Source organism: Scyliorhinus canicula, chromosome 18, assembly GCF_902713615.1.
Source record: "Scyliorhinus canicula chromosome 18, sScyCan1.1, whole genome shotgun sequence".
Lineage (NCBI taxonomy): Eukaryota > Metazoa > Chordata > Chondrichthyes > Carcharhiniformes > Scyliorhinidae > Scyliorhinus > Scyliorhinus canicula.
The window spans coordinates 6,300,507-6,320,959 of record NC_052163.1 but is presented as its reverse complement, the minus strand read 5'-3'; the positions used below and the strand labels follow the sequence as shown (position 1 = coordinate 6,320,959).

Below are 20,453 nucleotides of genomic sequence, written 5' to 3'. Positions count from 1 at the left end.
TCGATGTTGAGGGCAGGGATCAGGCTGGCGATCTATGTTGAGGGCGGGGATCAGGCTGGTGATCGAAGTTGAGGGCAGGGATCAGGCTGGCGATCTATGTTGAGGGCGGGGATCAGGCTGGCGATCTATGTTGAGGGCAGGGATCAGGCTGGCGATCTTTGTTGAGGGCGGGGATCAGGCTGGCGATCGATGTTCAGGGCGGGGATCAGGCTGGCGATCTAAGTTCAGGGCGGGGATCAGGCTGGCGATCTATGTTGAGGGCAGGGATCAGGCTGGCGATCGATGTTCAGGGCGGGGATCAGGCTGGCGATCTATGTTCAGGGCGGGGATCAGGCTGGCGATCTATGTTCAGAGCTGGGATCAGGCTGGCGATCGATGTTCAGGGCGGGGATCAGGCTGGCGATCCATGTTCAGGGCAGGGATCAGGCTGGCGATCGATGTTCAGGGCGGGGATCAGGCTGGCGATCTATGTTCAGAGCTGGGATCAGGCTGGCGATCGATGTTCAGGGCGGGGATCAGGCTGGCGATCTATGATCAGGGCGGGGATCAGGCTGGCGATCTATGTTCAGGGCGGGGATCAGGCTGGCGATCTATGTTCAGGGCGGGGATCAGGCTGGCGATCTATGTTCAGGGCGGGGATCAAGCTGGCGATCTATGTTGAGGGCGGGGAGCAACCTGATGATCTATGTTCGGGGTAGCAGCCTGATGATCTATGTTCGTGGGGGGGGGGGGATCAGCCTGATGATCTACGTTCGGAACGGGGGAGGGGGCCTGCCTGATGATCTATGTTCGGACGGACGGGCGGAAGGGGGGGGGGTGGTGGTCAGCCTGATGATCTACGTTCGGACCGGGGGAGGGGTGAGGGGGGTCAGCCTGATGATTTATGTTCGGACGGCGGGGGGGGGGGGGGTGTCAGCCTGGTGATCTATGTTTGGCTGCAGGGCAGAATACGCCATCAATGGGGGCGAGGGGGTCTTTAATTTCACTTTGAGTTCAGGGCCCCCTTTAGAAAAGTCACCCCGATCTCTGTGAAGCCGGGCTTACCGGTGTGTTTAGGCCCCACCCCTCATAATTGTGGCACAAAACACACCCCCCATTCAAAAAAATGGCAAAGTGTCTGAAGATCTCACCTGGCTGTTTCCCAGATTTCTGACTAATCTTCACACTTTGCGATTTGCTGAGAAAATTTAGCCCTCTGCTCAATCAATATTGGCATGTTAATCTTCCGCTTTTAAACACAGAGCAAAACTTAACTACATATTAGTGTCCTCAGCTGAAATTTTTAATCCTTTTATCTTTCATAAACAGGAACCAGAACCAGCATTAACTAAATCAAAACAGAAAATGCTGGTAGTCCTCAGCAGATCAGGCAACATTGGAGAGATAAAACGAGAGTTAAAGGACACAATCTAATAGCCTCACAGAGGCCGACGCGGGACGTGACAAGGCTAGTAAATCTCGTGAAAGGTTTCTCACAAGACTTACGGAGCTTGTCACATTGGGGCTGGTTTAGCACAGCTAGTTTATAGTGCAGAACAAGGCAGCAGTGTGGGTTCAATTCCCATACCGGCCTCCCCGAACAGGCGCCAGAATGTGGCGACTAGGGGCTTTTCATAGTAACTTCATTGAAGCCTACTTGTGATAATAAGCTATTATTATCATTATTGTTATTACAATGCGCGAGATCTAATGAGATCTTGCGAGGCATCGCAATCTGGATTCCACCCACAATGGACTTGGACGCTGAGGGACCGTTTAAATACAGCTCCCTCAGAGGTAAGCAGCTGAGGAGCTAGTCGTGCAAATCAGCTGGCTGGGGACTCGGCATGGCGGGTTTCACATGGAGGCTCGGTTTTTACATTAAGTGCGGATTAATACAGATCACAATCATGTCATGACAACCAATGCAAAACACTGCACCAAACACACCCAAAAGACATTCAGCCACTTTTGGGGTGAATCGCACCCACAACATTTTGGCCTCAACTGAAATGAAATGAAATAAAAATCGCTTATTGTCACAAGGGGCTGGTTTAGCACAGGGCTAAAGAGCTGGCTTTTAAAGCAGACCAAGGCAGGCCAGCAGCACGGTTCAATTCCCGTACCAGCCTCCCCAAACAGGCGCCGGAATGTGGCGACTAGGGGCTTTTCGCAGTAACTTCATTTGAAGCCTACTTGTGACAATAAGCGATTTTCATTTTCAAGTAGGCTTCAAATGAAGTTACTGTGAAAAGCCCCTAGTTGTCACATTCCGGCGCCTGTTCGGGGAGGCTGGTACGGGAATTGAACCTTGCTGCTGGCCTGCCTTGGTCTGCTTTAAAAGCCAGTTCTTTAGCCCTGTGCTAAACCAGCCCCTGCGACAGTGAATTCCACAGGCTGACCACTCTCTGGGTGAAGAAATTTCTCATCTCAGTCCTAAATAGTTTAACCCTTATCCTTCGACTGTGATCCCTGGTTCCGGACTCCCCCACCATGGGGAGCATGCTTTCTGCATCTACCCTGTCTAGTCCTGTTACAATTTTATAGGTTTCTATGTGATCTCCCTCATGCTACTAAACTCCGGCAAATATAATCCTAATCGACTCAATCCCTCTTCATACGTCAGTCCTGCCAACCCAGGAATCAGTCTGGTAAGCCTTCACCGCCCTCCCGCTAGAGCAAGAACATCCTTCCTCAGATACGGAGACCAAAACTACACACAATCTTCCAGATGTGAAAGTTTTCCCAAAGGTCAATAACCTTCAAACTGTGTGTGTCGGGCTGGGAAGAGCTGAATAATTAAAGCTTAAAGTGGGAGCAGTTGTGATAAAACCGCCAGTCTGGACAGGAAGCAGGCAACTAAAAACTACTGTACTAACTTCCAGGATCAGAGCTGTACTGTTTCCACAGGGAGGCGAAAGCGCCATCTAGTGGTAGAAAGGCAGAAGTGCATCGATCTGAGCTTCCTGTGTACAGCACCATCTGGTGGCCAGCGAGAAGAACGGCACTGACCTGGAATTCTTAGATGAAACTCCATCTGGTGGTCAAAGGACAGAATTGTGCCAACTTGAGCCTCTCGAGTAAACCTATTTTCCAGAGACTGTAACAACAGACTGAAGACTCATCTCAGACCTACCCCTTTAATCCCTGTTTTATTTTATTCCTTGCCAACTCTTACCTGGTGTTTATCTTGTGTGTGTCTGGGCTGAGGGTGGGACGGGACCTTGGGATTAGGTAGTCTGGTAAACGGTTATCCTGTTATGTCCTAGTACAGGCATTGTCAAACTCGGGGCGGGACCCGCGGGTGGGTCGTGGGCAGGAGTCAGGAGGGTCGCGGAGCCGTCCGTCACGGCACTCCCGATCGCGCAAAACTATGCACATGCGCGCCGATGATCAGGCACGCATGCACAGTGTAGTCCCTGCCCAATGCGTGGAACAGGTCGATGCCCACCTTGGTCCAGGGCGATGTGACTCGCTTATGGGGCATCAGGGTCTCCCTTGGTTGGGCGGGTTGAAAACGCTGGCAGGTGGGGCAGTTGAGTACCGTATTGGCGATGTCATCGTTAATGCCCGGCCAGTAGAAGGCTTCCCTGGCCCTGCGGCAACATTTTTCCACTCCTAGATGGCCTTCATGCAGTTGCTCAAGGACCAGCTGGCGCATGCTGTGCGGGATCACTGTGCGGTCTAACTTTAGGAGCACCCCGTCAACAACCGGCCGGTCGTCACGAACATTGTAAAATTGTGGGCATCGGCCCTTGAGCCACCGTCTGTCATTAAGCGCATTACACGCTGCAGAAGGGGGTCAGCCGCTGTCTCGTGGCGAATTTGTACCAGGCGTGCATCCGATGCTGGCAAGTGGGGGGCTGTGAATTGAACTTGAGCGTCGACTTGGCAGACGAACCCTTCGTGATCGCATGGAGTGGTGACCGACCTAGAGAGGGCGTCAGCAACGACAAGGTCTTTGCCAGGGGTATAAACGAATTGGAAGTCATACCTCCGTAGCTTGAGTAGGATGCGTTGGAGGTGAGGCGTCATATCATTCAAGTCCTTTTGTATTATGTTGACAAGTGGACGATGGTTGGTTTCAACAGTGAACTGCGGAAGTCCATATACATAGTCGTGGAACTTCACGACACCAGTCAGAAGGCCAAGACACTCCGTCTCAATTTGCGCGTAGCGCTGTTCCGTGGGGGTCATTGCCCGTGATGCATACACAACGGGGGCCCATGACGAGGCCTCATCTCATTGCAGGAGCACGGCTCTAACCCCAGACTGACTGGCATCAGTAGAGATTTTAGTCTCTTTGTTCGGGTCGAGAAAAGCCAGCACTGGGGCCGGGAAAGCTTGGCCTTCAGTTCCCTCCACTCGAGCTCGTGGGCAGGGAGCCACTGGAAGTCCGTTGTTTTGCGAACCAGGTTTCTGAGGGCCGTGGTGTGCGAAGCGAGATTCGGAATGAACTTCCCGAGGAAATTCACCATGCCCAGGAACCGGAGGACCGCTTTCTTGTCCTCGGGCGTTTTCATGGACGTGATTGCAGCAATCTTGGCCTCATCCGGACGCACCCCTAGGTGGGAGATGTGATCACCCAGGAATCTGATGTCTGACTGACCAAAAGAGCATTTAGCTCTATTGAGGCGGAGGCCATGCTCGTGTATGCGTTTGAAAACACGCTTGAGGCGACTGATGTGCTCCTGTGGGGTGGTGGACCAGATTATTGTGTCGTCAACGTAGCCACGAACACCTTTGATTCCCTCCATCATCTGTTCCATGATTCTGTGAAATACCTTGGACGCCGAGATGATGCCGAATAGCATTCGGTTGTAGCAGTATCTGCCAAAGGGTGTGTTGAATGTGCACAGCTTTCTGTTCGATTCATCCAGCTGGATTTGCCAGAAACCTTTTGAGGTGTCGGGTTTTGTGAAGAGTTTGGCGTGGGCCATCTCGCACGTAAATTCCTCACGTTTTGGAATCGGGTAGTGCTCCCGCATGATGTTCCGATAAGATCCTTAGCTCGCCAGACGGTTTCTTAACGCAGACCATGGAGCTTACCCAGTCGGTCGGTTCCGTGACTCTGGATATAACCCCTTGGTCCTGGAGGTCCTGGAGCTGTTGCTTGAGGCAGTCCTGAAGGGGCGCTGGGACTCTGCGAGGTGCGTGTACCACAGGCGTGGCGTTGGCCTTGAGTAGAATGTATACAGGAGCGTGCCCATGCCCTCGAAGATGTTGTGGTATTGCTGGATGATGGAGTCGAGTTGCGCCCTGAAGTCTATGTCAGAAGATACAGACACGTCGCTGGGAGAGAGAGAGTGAACCCTCTGCACTAAATGGAGCAGCTTGCATGCCTGCGCACCAAGCAAGGAGGCTTTTGAGGCATCAACGATTTCAAACGAGAGAACAGCTGTGTGAGCACGACGTGTCACCTCGAGTTGGCAAGATCCACTGGCAGCGATGGCATTCCCATTGTAGTCAAGCAGTTGACACACAGAAGGCAGGGTGGCAGGCTGGACACAGAGTTTGCGGAGGTCAGATGACGCAATGAGATTGGCGGAGGCGCCAGTGTCCAGGCGGAACCTCACAGGAGACCGGTTGACCGTAAGGGTGGCGAACCACTCATCATCCGGATCGATGCTGTGAATTTCGATGGGTTTGGTGCCGCGCTTAGGAGACATCCTGTTCGTGGTTATGATGCCAACATGGAAGGGGGCTTGCATGGTCAAGAGAGTTGAAACAATGAAACAAGAGTGGAAAAGCTTAACAGAGGAAAAAAAAACTCCTGCAGAAGTGAAACTTGTCAGCATGGAGGGGTCTCAATTTTTGTTAAGAGTAACTGAAACCCTACTGAATAGAGGTCCAAGATCTCAGTGGATAAGTGAGTGTGTGTTTAATAAGGATTTGTGAAATCCTACAAAGTAGAGATCCAAGATCTGAGTGGATGAATGAGTGTGTGTATGTCTAATAAGGAATTGTGAATTTCTTTTAATGTTTGTATTTTAAAAAAATGTTGTGTTTTACAAAACCAATTTTCACATAAATTGGAAGTTCTAAATGGCAGGTAGAAATGTGATCAGTATTATGGGATAGTGAATCGGTATGTTCAGAACTAAATTGGTCTCAGATTAAACAGATAAAGAGTTTGTGCTGGGCAGCAGTCAGCTGTTCCAGACTTTGAAACTGCTGCGTTGAAATTGACACTGCATGGCTCCGCAGGGTCCTAGTGCCCGCTGGACACAAAAAGTCACTTGCAACAATAATGATGTTTTGAATGTTAAAATACATTGAAGAAGGAGCTTTAGAGAATAAAAATATTGGACCAGAAGTTAGATTAGGAGAATTAATTGCAGTATCAGGAAATGAGTATCTGATTGCAGGAAAAGATTTAATACACATTGATGCAGAAAAATTAAGATATTAAAACCAATTGATAATAGAGACAAAGTTTGGGTGAAGCTACCAACTTAGACTGCAGAGAAAATCATCCGTGAAGCTGTAAAATGTAAAGACAAGGTTGTTCAGATTCTGGGTACACATACAGGTGAATTAGAGAAGCATGGTGTCTGGAGCAAAAGAAATTGTATCACAATTAAAACACATGATCCAATTGGTGGGAAGACAGTGAATTAAAACCTGTTAGCAGCATTGATTGGACAGATGATAAAGTTAAAATATCATGTTCGGATCTTACTTTCATAAAAATCCGGTCGTAATCAAAATAAAGTAATTAAAGTAAATGCAGTAGCAATATCAGGAATGTATCAGGGTGAGGTTTTGACCAGATTGGATCACAGGGTGAGCAAAAGAGGAGGAGTTTGAGATTCTTCGAATCTCACTCAGGGGTGCAATCACAGAGTGAGGCTTAACAGGCTTTAATTGCATGATGTACATCAATGATAAGGAAAATAAACCAGTTCAAAAAGAAATGGTGGCAAAAGAAATCCGGAAGTCCTGGAGAGGGCACTTCTGGGATAATCCAAATGAAAATAGAAAGTACAAATTAAAGAATAGGGCCCTCTCCACCCTTGATCTGTTCATTTGATTTTTCAGATGGAAAAAATAAATAACAAACCAGTTCACAAGAAGGAAGAGAACTACACTCCAGAGAAGAATCTTTTAGACAGGATTGGGGGGAAACTAATGATACAATTGGCTACATATTTGAGGGAATTAAATGACAGAACCCGGAGGAAAACGTTACGGGTTAGAAACAAATCAAAATATCAAATTATTACTGGACAGTGAGACAGTCAGACATCTCTAACTGGACATTAGCTGATGGGTGATCTGTGATCTCCATGGGGTATGTACTACACGGTGGAGTTATTAAGGGTCTCGGCAGACAGCAGCGACTGACGAGGAACCCCAACATGATAAATGACAATCATTTAAGAATTTTTGTAGCTTGATACCACGGCGGGAAAATTGTTACCAATGCAGCAAAACAATATTGCATTGAAGAGCTGTAATCGTTATTAAAGAAAGAAATATCATGTAAATTGGTAGGGACTGATACATATATGTATGTGTGCCGTTAAAGAACTTGATCCGCATTTCTAAACTGTGTGAATGTTTTAATAGAGGGGTAGTTTAGTGTGTTTTCTTGATTTAACTACATAGAACATTACAAATAATATTGATGTTGTTTATATGCCATATTTAGTATGTAATGACTATTGGTCCCAAAGCCACGAAGGGAGTTTTTGATATTGTAATTTATTTCTAGTATTTAAATTGTGATAACAGTTGCAAATATGTAAAGTTGTAGCACACAGTCTATTTGTGTGGTTAGGTAATGAGTAATATGTTAAGATAAGACTTAATTTTTTTTACTATGTATATAACAATAGGGAGAATCTATTTGGAAAAGTGATAGTTCAATGTGGTTTTACAAATGCTGTAATGGAAAATATACACTTTCATGGTGTAAGGGAAATGATGACAGATGAAAGGGATTTGAAGGAAATTTGTCAGAAAGATATTCTCTCATGTAAACCAGGGGTTGGCAGACTTACATGCTTCACGACAATGTTAGACATTAATGGGGAAGTTAGGAATACAAGCAGGATCAATTGAACCTTTTAAATTAATGAAACAAGGGAATCAGTGGGTGGTACATGATATCATAATTTACCATTCCAATCAGCAATGGAAAAGCAATTTGGATGACGGAAAAATGGGACACGTAACAGCCAGTGATGGACAAAAGACCTTTGTGGTTACTGATGGACTGAGTTGTGTGCTGTTTCTAAGGGACATGAGGAAGCTTCTACGGTGCTGCTATCCCAAGGAAGTAAAATGCTTTGGAGGTAGTGGAACACACGGAAAGCGATTATGTTACCTTCCTGAGCAACAACGGCTATGGTTCACGGTAATTGGACTTGAGGGGAAAAAAAGACTCTTATCGACACTGGTCTGAGATATGGATGCATTTACGTGTTGATTTTGGTGCACAATTTGAAATTCCAACACACGCATACAAATGACAAAGATCGGGGATATATGTTAGTTAGTACAATTGGATGGGGGGACAATTAACCAAATTATATAGTTATGTTTCAAATGTCAAGACGGGGTGTTCTTGAAAATACAGAAAATGTGTCATTTGAAACATGGAAGTCTGGCAATATCTGGTTTGAGAGGATACAGGGAAAGATCCCACAAAAGTTTCATAGCAGCTTCAAAGAGCAGGGTTGTAAAATGCAGATTCTTGCTCACAAGCAGGTTTAGCAAACACACATGTTTCATGTGGTAAGCTAAAACAATGGCTCACACCTTCATGGAATGTAACTATCTCAGGAAGCATCTGGAAAAGCATGGATGAGAGTTTCAATTGCATTAAGTGACGAATGTTTAAAACAGGCAAGTCTTTCAAGTCATAACCAAGTTAAATTTTAGCATACAGCTAAAAGCAAAGTTTCACACCTTAATTGAAATAAACTCTCTTAGTAAACAGCTGGAAAGGATGGATGATGCTCAGTCGAATTTGGTGTCAATTCTAAAGTGTAAAATTCTATGAACATCAAGTCAATTAAAAGAAAATTTGGAGACGACCTGTCTACGAGAAACATAATTTAAGTCAAAATCAAAGACAAAGTTATGAGCTGGGGACAATTGGAAAATTAAACGATTCGAAATCACAGAAATAAAAGTAACACCTATTGAAACCAAAGCATTTTTAAATCAGATCTGAGAGGAGACGATATGCCCAAAATGAATAATTAGTTGTAGTAAAATGTTTACATCAAAGATACTTTTAACTATCAAAGTGAAACAAGCTCATTTACAATAAAGTCGTTAAAACTTAATAACTCCCAGAAAGAGAATATAAACCCAGGGAGCAGCAGCAACAAGGACAGAGGACAGGACAGAGGAAACCAGCAACAGGAGAGAAGGGGAGGAGAACTCAGAGAGAGAGAGAGAGAGAGAGCTCGGTCATGGGAAAGACAAGGCAAGCAGCCGAGTTTAAACAGTTATACATCTAAGGAAGACTAGAATTTAAACAGGAGCAGAGCCAGAGCCAGCTCTCACAGCTCGGTGCATGGGAAGGACAGGACACAGCAACCGAGTTCACCAGCGAATACAACTCAAGAAGACCAGATTTTAAGAAGATCGATTGTCAAGGTGGGCCTGAAGGTCTGTACAACCAACCAGCAGCAGCCAGAAGCAAGATCTTTTTTCCTTTCTGTAAAGAAAGTGTTTGCAGCTTTTAAAAGAAAAAATATAATAATAAAAATAACTTAACCTGAAAAAGTGGTTATTAGCTTACTTCACTTCCTCAATAACGCAGGACCCAGGACATCGATGCTATTAAGGGGTAAGTAGGTAAAATTCTTCGGTGAAGGTATGGGTTATACCGGGGGATAACTTGAAAAGATAGTTTGACCTGAATAGCACCCACAGAAGCCTGCATCGGAGTCAGGGAGTGAGAATCCCTGTTCACCATTTAGAATATCGACCTTTTTTTTGGTATAGGGGGAATTCTAAGGATAGTGGTGAGTTTTAACTTCACTGCACAGAACGGTCCTCGACGTCACCACGTTCGTTGCGTGCCAGCACAGGAGTCCGCGAAAAGCACGCGAAATGGCCATTGTCCAGACCCAGGCCCTGGAGAGACTTTATAATTTTGACCCGTTCTGCCTCGTGGGGAGCTTGCCGCTCCGTTTCAGCGGCCTGGATGCGGGAATATCACATGGAGGAGTGTTCATGGAGCACGCAGGTCTCAATGGCCGTGGACAGGGTGAGCTGTTTCACTTTGAGTAGCTGCTGGCGCAGGGGCTCAGACTAGACACCAAAAACTACCTGGTCACGGATCATGGAGTCAGAGGTGGACCTGTAGTTGCAGGACTGCGCAAGGACACGGAGGTGGGTGATAAAGGACTGGAAAGGTTCGTCCTTACCCTGAATTCGCTGTTGAAAAACGTATCGCTCGAAGCTCTCATTTACCTTGACCTCGCAGTGGCTGTCGAACTTTGAGAGGACTGTTTTGAACTTCGATTTATGCTCCCCATCAGCGAAGGTGAGCGAGTTGAAGATGTGGAGGGCATGGTCCCCGGCTGTGGAGAGGAAGAGAGCAATCTTCCATGCGTCCGAGGCAACTTCCAGGTCCATGGCCTCGAGGTACAGCTGGAAGCGCTGTTTAAAAATCTTCCAATTGGAGCCCAGGTTCCCGGCAATGCGGAAGGGCGGCGGCGGGCGAACGGTGTCCATGGTTTAGCTCACTGGGCTAAATCGCTGGCTTTTAAAGCAGACCAAACAGGCCAGCAGCACGGTTCGATTCCCGTACCAGCCTCCCCGGTCAGGCGCCGGAATGTGGCGACTAGGGGCTTTTCACAGTAACTTCATTGAAGCCTACTTGTGACAATAAAGCGATTTTCATTTCTGCAGGATGGCGTGAGACTGGCGGAAGGCTGATCACTTGTAGGTAGGTCTCAGAAGTACTAACATCCCTCAACTACTGGTACCATGAAGTGTTGGACAATGTAGACATGCGAGATTAACATATGCCACCAACACTGAGGAAGGTTCAACTCTATTATATTAACTAACTATTAACTAATCGACATACGAGAACTGTGGGTTTAAACAATGCTAGTTTAACTAGAGACCTAAGCCTGTCCGAACCAGTTGAATCTCTCAGCACGTGGTGTGAGTCTGCTAAACTTGATGAGCTCTTGTTCTACTGAGAGGCAGCATCCAGAATGAGCGGGAACCATGATGCCCTCTGCCTTTATAGTGTGTGTATTCTAACTGGTGATTGGCTGCGGTGTTTGTGCATGTTGATTGGTCCCAGTGTATGTCCATCAGTATGTGTCTGCACCATGATATACTGGTGTATATAATGACACACCCCTCAACCTTCGAACTCTAGGAAATGCAAACCAGCTTTAAGCAGCTTGTATTCATAATTTATGTCTTTGAGCCCTGGAGTTGGTGAATACACACTGTTTACTGAATACATTATTGAGGTTTGTGAAATTTTCTGATTTATATTCCAGCACAGCTTCCAGATGACACGTTTGTAATGTCAGAGGGATAAACTATCCTGAATTAGGTGGCTAGCAAACACATGGGCAACTGCAAAATTACAGGTGTAATTGCAATAACACAGTTCAATGTCAATTTAATGACTTACCTTTCTTCCTGCTTTGCTGATGTTATGATGGTTAGCAGTGATGTTACATTCATGGGGGTTGAGGTGGTGGAATTTAACTCCAGACAACCTGATGTTGATGTTGCAAGTAACCTTGTAAATTTATCACTGGGGGGATAGATTTGAGCAGCAATCCCTACCCACATGGCAAGGGCCAATCCAACAAAGAAACCTACAAATGCACCCTGGCAGAGATTAAATAAGTAAGAAAACAATTAATACTTGTCTGATAAATTGCATAGCAGAGCTGAAACAAGAGAATTTTAACCCATTCAAAACCCATCCACCAACATGGAGTTAAAAATTCCTGGACTTCTAAGTGTGGTAGAATGGGACTGCTCCCATCCTTATTCACAGTTGGAGGTTATATCCCAAATCCTTGGGCCGGGGTTGTCCACTAGGGGTGTTAGAAGCTGCATGCGGGGGGTGGGCGGGAGATCCTCCCATGTTGTGTTTGCGCTGGGGCAAGGTCGGGGTTTTTACTTGTGGGCCTCGGAGATCGGGACGCCATTTCTCTCGCTACAATGGGGAGTTCCGGCAAGCAGAGCTCCTCATTGTAAAAAAAAACGGGGCTATGTGCTGCCTCAGCCGCGCGTTCCCCATTCAGGCCCTTTATTCAACACGAGTAGCGTTGTATAGCAACGTATTTCTCAGCATTGCGAGTACCGGGAAACACTCGGCTAAACACGCTCGCTAGGGAACTTTGTTTCCTTTTGGGAAGATCACACCCATAGTACTTTTTTCAGTAAAGTGTTCAGCTCCCAAAGGAGCCACTTTGAATAGACTAGGCAATCAATAAGGGATAATCATAATATGAGAGTAAACTGAGCAAAATATAAAAACAGATTGTAAGAACTTTAAAATTGAGGCGATGAGCTAAGGAAAAAGGGCCAGGAGAAATTATCATGGGGAACCACAAAATAGTAGACATATTGAACAAATATTTTGGGTCTGTTTCACAATAGAAGACACAAATTACATACCAGAAATAAAAAGTAACCAGAGGCTAATGACAGTGTAGTTGCAAATAAGCGTTGCTCATGTCGAGCGTGTGAACCTCAATCCATCAGCTACCATAGCCTATAGATCCTCTACCCTGGGCAGCAGGTAATGGTCTAATCAAAAAGTTGTGTTCACTGTTAATTTGTAATTGCCACAAAGGCGACTCGTCCGATCTGGCTTCAGCATCAGGACTACGGGCGCCGCCCAGTCGGTGAAGCGCATCAGCCAGATGTATCCCAAACATTCCAACCGCCGAAGCTCAGTCTTGACCTTCCCGATGATGGCTTAAGGGGCTGGGTGAGCCCAAAATATATCGGGGTTGGGCCTCCGGATACCGAGGCCTGGCCAGAAAACTTTGGGGAATTTGAACACCGAACATAAGCCTCGTCCCCACTTAAAGGACAAATTGCCAATCAATCTTCAAATGCGCAGCCAATCACGGCCCAACAAGCTAAAACCATCACCCTGCACCACGATGAGGAGAAGGTGCAGTTATGGACTGTCATAATCCACTGGAGCGAGTGTAGTTGAATATAGCACACTATATTCAAATGTCCACCCATATACGTGGCCAACCAAGCTGCCGTGCTGGGGTGCTCACACCTTGCTTGATCTAGTCAAAGGTTCATTGCGTCACTACCGAAACAGCTGCTCTTGTGTCCAACTCCATCCGGAGTAAATGTCCATTGACCTGCACAGGAATCCGGATCGGGGCTATACGGGCCATCGACACACAATTGAGATGCATCTCGGCCTTATCCTCAGCACTTCTGGGTCACCCAAACGCAAGGTTTTACCACAGGGTCGACGACTACCACAACCAGGACTTTGGATATTTGGATTTGTTTATTGTCACGTGCACCGAGGTACAGTGAAAAGTATTTTTCTGAGAGAGGCTCAAACAGATCATTTAGTATATGAAAAGAAAAGAATACATAATAGGCAACACAAGCACAAGGATACCTGGAGCGCAGGCTCTCTTGTTGCCGGTGGTTACGTCTGGTCCGACATCTGCCCGTTATGCAGGGAGCGGAATCAATGTAAGCAGAGTCCGGGAACGGTGTGTGGCGTGGGGACTGGCCCTTGGACCAAAGGAATCACGTGCGGCACTCCATTCGAGCCATAGAGGAACCGCATGGGGGGCAGTGTCAGACAACTTTCACCTCCATACCCTGTAACTTCTGAAGTCCCTTGCCTCACTCTGTTGGGAAAGGGAGATTTGCAGCGCCTTTTGAAACGTGAAGAAACTTTCGCCCAGAAGTTTTGAGTTTCATTGTTGTTTACACTGCAGACCAGATGGCCACAGAGCATATCTGCTAAACAGTACCATACTCACAGTATTTGGCTGAAAGAAACTCTGCAACAAACACCCCTGTGGGCTTCTCCGCCGTATTGAACCTGTATCGCTGAACGATGATAGACGGGGTTGGGTTGAAATGCTGACCAACCAAGATTTGTGTAGAGCTGATTTGCGAGCTTTGGGGAGATGGTGGTGAAATTTGGGCTTTTGCGAGCGGACACATTTAGATATTTTCAGGTGTGTGACTTTGCAAAGAAGATTTTTCTGTCTTTTCAGGCGATGCCCCCTTCTTCGTTGTTGAAGAGGGTTGTCATTGGCAGGAATGGAGGATGGGCGCACATCAAAGGTTTATGGGAGGCTTATAGCAGAGGAGATGCCATCCTTGGTTGGCGTCAAAACCAAGTGGGAAGTGGAGCTGTGTCCGAGCTAGATGATGGGGCGCGATGTGAGGTTCTGCGAAGGGTGAATGCGAAGTCACCATGTGCAAAAGTGGGGCTGATACAGTGGAAGGTTGTGCACAGACCAAATCCAGGATGAGTAGATTGTTTGTGGGAGTGGAGGATGAGTGTGAGTGGTGTAGGAGGGGCCTAGCCAATCATGTACATATGTTCTGGACATATGTTCTAGACATGTCCTGAGTTTGTGGGGTGTTGGATCTCTTCCTTCAGTACCATGTCAGCAATTCTACAAATTAATCTGAAGCCCTGTACCCTAGTGGCCATATTTGGGGTGTTGGACCAGCTGGAGCTGCAGATGGGAGTGGAAGCCAATATTCTGGCCTTCGTCTCGCTGATTGCTTGTAGGCAGCTGCTCATGGGGTGGAGGTCAGCTTCTCCACTCAGTGCCTCAGTGTGGCTGGTAGATCCTATGAAATTATTGTATCTCAAAAAAGTTAAGTACACTGTTAAGGGCGGAATTGAGGGGTTCTACCGAAGGCGGCGGCCGATCATTTTGTACTTCAAAGAATTGGTCATCGTTTGCTGTTAGCGGGAGGGGAGAGGGGATGGGGGATTGTTGCTGTGTGGTGGTATGCCTAGGAGGTTTACGGTACCTCAGAGTAGTGCTGCCATTGGTGCAGAGGACTCGCTGCCCATTGGCTCAGGCAGGTCATGTGTCTCTCCCATTTGGCTGAGGCTAGTCATGTGACTGCTCGCCGATTGGCCGAGAGGCCGGTAGCCCCTCCTACGAGGCGGGGTATAAGAACCCGTACCATGCGGCAGTCGGCCATTCTCTGTAAGTCGACTGCCAGGCACACAACTAGTTCATGAAAGCCTGTTATTTGGAACTTCTTCACGGCTCGAGTCCAATTGATGGTGCATCAATTTAATGAACTAGAATTTTGAAATGGAGCTACGGATCAAGCCAGACTGCCTCCGCATCAGCCCGCATGCTACAAACGATTCAGCAACTTTTAAACATTGGCTGGCGTGCTTCAACAGCTACCTCACCACTACAGACAATCAACCCACAAAGGAGCAGAAACGCCACATCCTCCACTCGTGCGTGGGCACCGCCGTTTATTCGATGATAGAGGATGAACAGGACTATGACGCAGCCATGGATCTTCTAAAAGGACATTTTCTCAGGCCAGTAAACCAAGTCTACGCGCGGCACCTCCTGGCAACAAGGCAACAATTCCCCGGTGAGTCCCTTGACGAATTCTATCGGGCCCTCATTGTCCTAGGGAGAAATTGCGCCTGCCCGCAAGTTACTGCGGCGGAGCACACTGAACTGCTAATCAGGGATGCCTTTGTCGCGGGGATGCAATCCTCTCAGATACGCCAACGACTCCTAGAAAAGGACACTTTGAGCCTCACTGAGGCATGGACCCTCGCATCCTCCCTGGAGGTTGCCGACTGCAACGCCCGCGCTTATGTCCCTGGCCGCGCGGCGGCCCCTTGGGCAACATGGCACGCGACTCCCCTCACCCCCGCTGATTCCGACCCCCCCCCAGGCCTGCGCTGCGGAACGCCCCGATAAGCCCACGGGGCCCCGCTGTTATTTCTGTGGCCAGGCCAAGCACCCCGGCCCGCGCTGTCCAGACCATTCCGCAGTCTGCAAAAGCTGCGGCAAAAAGGGCCATTACTCCGTGGTCTGCCAGTCAAAGTCGGTCGCTGCCATTCCACGCAGCGACCGCGGATCGCCCCCCCCGTGCTCCCCCAGGGCCCCGTGCAGCCCGCGGACCTCCCTCCCACTGCTCCCAGCCACCACGAGTGACCCCCGGATGCTGCCATTTTGGGGCCTTATCGCCACGTGTGGGCCCCGGGCGCCGCCATTTTGGGGCCCCAACTCCACGTGCGGCCGACGGACGCTGCCATCTTGGGCCGGCATGGAGGACCCCACCAGGGATCACTCCATGGAAGACGACTCAGAACCCCTGCCACGACTCGCTGCAGTGACGCTGGACCAATCGCGGCTCCGCACACTCTCCACGGCGACCACGCAAATCCTCCTCAATGGACACGAGACGAGCTGCCTACTAGACTCCGGGAGCACAGAGAGTTTTGTCCACCCTGACACGGTAAGACGCTGCGCACTCCCTGTTCACCCGGTTAAGCACAAAATCGCTCTGGCTTCAGGTTCGCACTCTGTCCAGATCACCGGGTGCTGCATAGCGGACCTCACGGTCCAGGGGAGGCTTTTTAAAAATTACAAACTCCTCGTCCTTCCCCATCTCTGCGCACCGGCACTTTTAGGACTGGACTTCAAGTGCAACCTGCAGAGCTTAACCTTCAAATTTGGCGGCCCTATCCCCCCCCTTACTGTCTGCAGCCTCACGTCCCTCAAAGTGGACCCCCCTTCCTTGTTTGCGAACCTAACCCCGGATTGCAAACCCGTCGCCACTAGCAGCAGACGATACAGTGCCCAGGACCGGACCTTCATCAGGTCCGAGGTCCAAAGGCCGCTGAAGGAAGAAATCATTGAGGCCAGCAATAGTCCCTGGCGAGCCCAAGTGCTGGTGGTTAGGACTGGGGAGAAAAACCGGATGGTCATTGACTACAGTCAGACCATCAACAGGTTTACGCAGCTGGATGCGTATCCTCTCCCCCGTATCTCCAACCTGGTTAACAGGATCGCGAAGTACAAAGTCTTCTCCACGGTGGACCTTAAGTCCGCCTATCACCAGCTGCCCATCCGCACGAGTGACCGAAAGTACACTGCGTTCGAGGCGGATGGGCGACTCTACCACTTCCTAAGGGTTCCATTCGGTGTCACGAATGGGGTCTCGGTCCTCCAACGGGAGATGGACTGAATGGTTAACCAATATGGTTTACGGGCAACCTTCCCGTATCTCGACAATGTCACCATCTGCGGCCACGACCAGCAGGACCACGACATCAACCTCCAAAAATTCCTCCGTACCGCAAAACTCCTTAACCTCACATACAATAAGGATAAGTGCGTGTTCAGCACCGACCGTCTAGCCATCCTCGGCTACGTTGTGCGTAACGGAGTGATAGGCCCCGATCCCGAACGCATGCGCCCCCTTATGGAACTTCCCCTTCCCAACTCCCTCAAAGCCCTCAAACGCTGTCTGGGCTTCGTTTCCTATTATGCCCAATGGGTCCCGAACTACGCCGTCAAAGCCCGCCCCCTCATCCAATCCACCACGTTCCCCCTGTCGATGGAGGCCTGCTAGGCCTTTAGCCACATCAAAGCGGATATCGCAAAGGCCACCAACAGTCAGACCATCAACAGGTTTACGCAGCTGGACGCGTATCGACGAGTCCCTCCCATTCCAGGTTGAGAGTGACGCATCCGATGTAGCTCTGGCGGCCACCCTGAACCAAGCGGGCAGACCCGTGGCCTTCTTCTCCCGGACACTCCACGCCTCCGAACTCCGCCATTCCTCGGTGGAAAAGGAGACACAGGCAATAGTTGAAGCTGTGCGATACTGGAGGCATTATCTGGCCGGCAGGAGGTTCACCCTCCTCACAGACCAACGGTCAGTGGCCTTTATGTTTGATAATGCACAGAAGGGCAAGATCAAAAACGACAAGATCTTGCGGTGGCGGATCGAGTTGTCCACGTACGACTACGATATCTTGTATCGTCCTGGGAAGCTCAACGAGCCTCCTGATGCCCTGTCCCGCGGTACCTGCGCCAGCATGCAGATTGACCGCCTCCGCACCCTCCACGCGGACCTCTGCCATCCAGGGGTAACCCGCTTCTACCATTTCATCAAGACCCACAACTCCATCGAGGAGGTCAGGGCCGTGACCAGGGACTGCCACATTTGCGTGGAATGCAAGCCGCACTTCTACCGCCCCAAGCAAGCGCATCTGGTAAAGGAGTCCCGCCCCTTTGAACGTCTCAGCATGGACTTCAAGGGTCCCCTCCCCTCCAACAACCGCAACATATACTTTCTAAGTGTGATTGACGAGTACTCCCGCTTCCCTTTTGCCATCCCCTGCCCCGACATGACCACAACAACCATCATCAAGGCCCTCCTCTCCATTTTCTCCCTGTTCGTTTACCCCGCATACATCCACAGCGACCGGGGGTCCTCCTTCATGAGTGACGAGCTGTGTCAATTCCTGCTTAGCAGGGGCATCGCCTCTTGCAAGACGACCAACTATAACCCCCGGGGAACGGTCAGGTCGAGCGGGAGAACGGTACGATCTGGAAGACCGTCCTATTGGCCCTACGGTCCAGAAATCTCCCTGTCTCCCACTGGCAAGAGGTCCTCCCAGACGCCCTACACTCGATTCGGTCTCTCCTCTGTACTGCCACGAACCAAACACCTCATGAACGGCTTCTAGTTTTCCCCAGGAAGTCGTCCTCAGGATCCCCGCTCCCGACCTGGCTGGCCACCCCCTGGCCCATCTTGCTCCGGAAGCATGTGCGGGTGCACAAGTCCGACCCGTTAGTTGAACAAGTCCAGTTACTCCACGCGAACCTGCAGTACGTGTACGTGGGGTATCCCGACGGACGACAGGACACGGTCTCCCTTCGGGACCTGGCACCCGCCGGCGTGCGGCCATAGCCCCCAGCACCCCCCCTCCAGTCCCAACCTCCCCCCGCGCCCCCAGCTCCCCCGCAACCCAGCGCACAGGACCCCCCTCCCCCGGCCAGAGCTTTGTTAGCACCGACCAGGGGTACGGACACAGGACCACGACCGCCACTCCCGGAGTCACGGACAACCACCGATCCTACGTCACCGGCACCGCTGCGACGATCCAGCAGGACATCGAAGGCGCCCGACAGACTGATCGAGTCGATTTGATGTTCGACTGGACCTTATCGGACTCTTTGTGTTGTTCAGTGTTCCCTTGTGCAATGTTGCTTGTTCCTTTTCGGTTTTTTTTGGTTTTGCTTTGTTCCTCGTTGTTCTTAAGTGCATTGTGTGCGGTATTGTTGTTCTCTTTTGCACATTCGTCGCGGGCCAGTGGGTAGCCACCAGATATCTCAGTACACCTCGTTCTCTCTAGTCATACTACCAGTTCGACGGCCCCCCCCCCTTTTTCCTCCTCTCTTCTCTCCCCCCCCCCCCCCCCCCCCCCCCCCCCCCCCCCCGGGCTTCTTTCTCCACAAGGGGTGAATATGGTGGTATGATACCTCAGAGTAGTGCTGCCATTGGTGCAGAGGACTCGCTGCCCATTGGCTCAGGCAGGTCATGTGTCTCTCTGCCAATTGGCTGAGGCTAGTCGTGTGACTGCTCGCCGATTGGCCGAGAGGCCGGTAGCCCCTCCTACGAGGCGGAGTATGAGAACCCGTACCATGCGGCAGTCGGCCATTCTCTGTAAGTCGACTGCCGGGCACACAACTACTTCATTAAAGCCTATTATTTGGAACTTCTTCACAACTCGAGTCCAATTGATGGTGCATCATGCTGTTGTTGTTATTTTTTGTGTTATTTATAAAATTGGAAAAACTGAATGAAAATATATTTTTAAACAGCTCCTATTTGTAGTCAGCTCCACCAGTTTTCCTTTATCCACAGCACGTGACTCCTTCAAGCTGTGATAAATTGGTTAAAGATGATTTTCCTTTCACAAAGCCATGTTAACACTATCTAATTGCCTTGAACTTTTCCGAGTGCTTTGGTATAATATCTTTAATAATGACTCCTGACATTATTTCTATGACAAATGTTAGGCTAATTGGCCTATAGTTTCCTACTTTCTGTCTCCCTCCCTTACAAAATGAGTCACATTTTCTATTTTCCAATCAAATGGAACTTTCCTCGAATCCAGGGAATTATGGAAAATTAAAACCAATGAATTAACTATCTCATTTGCCACTTCTCTCAAGACGTTTGAGCTATGTCCATCCGGAGCAGGAGGTTTGTTAGCCCGGAGCCCCAACAATTTGCTCAATACCACTGCCCTGGTAATTGTAATTTTCCTGAGATTCTCTTTCTGAGATGTTACTGGTGTCCTCTATAGTGAAGACAGGTGCGAAATAGGTGTTTAATTAGCCACCATAGCCCAACCAATTTCCCAGACATTCTTTCAATAGGACCAATGCTCACTTCAAATATCTATAGAAAGTCTTGCTGTCCACCTTCATATTACTGGCTAGCTT

General features: G+C 49.0%; 1 protein-coding gene across 6 annotated transcripts in view; it reads right to left on the bottom strand.

The window, feature by feature from the left end:
• The window catches only part of LOC119953471 (sodium-coupled monocarboxylate transporter 1-like), a 243,059-nt gene that overhangs the window by 85,598 nt on the left and 137,008 nt on the right, over positions 1–20,453 (bottom strand). For all 6 annotated transcript variants that reach the window (XR_005458029.1, XM_038777789.1, XM_038777786.1 and 3 more), the window contains exon 14: positions 11,606–11,808. Coding sequence is in view for 5 of the 6 variants with exons in the window: in XM_038777789.1 (XP_038633717.1) it covers positions 11,606–11,808 (203 nt within the window). In the remaining variant the exon portion in view is untranslated. The remainder of the gene's footprint in view (positions 1–11,605; positions 11,809–20,453) is intronic.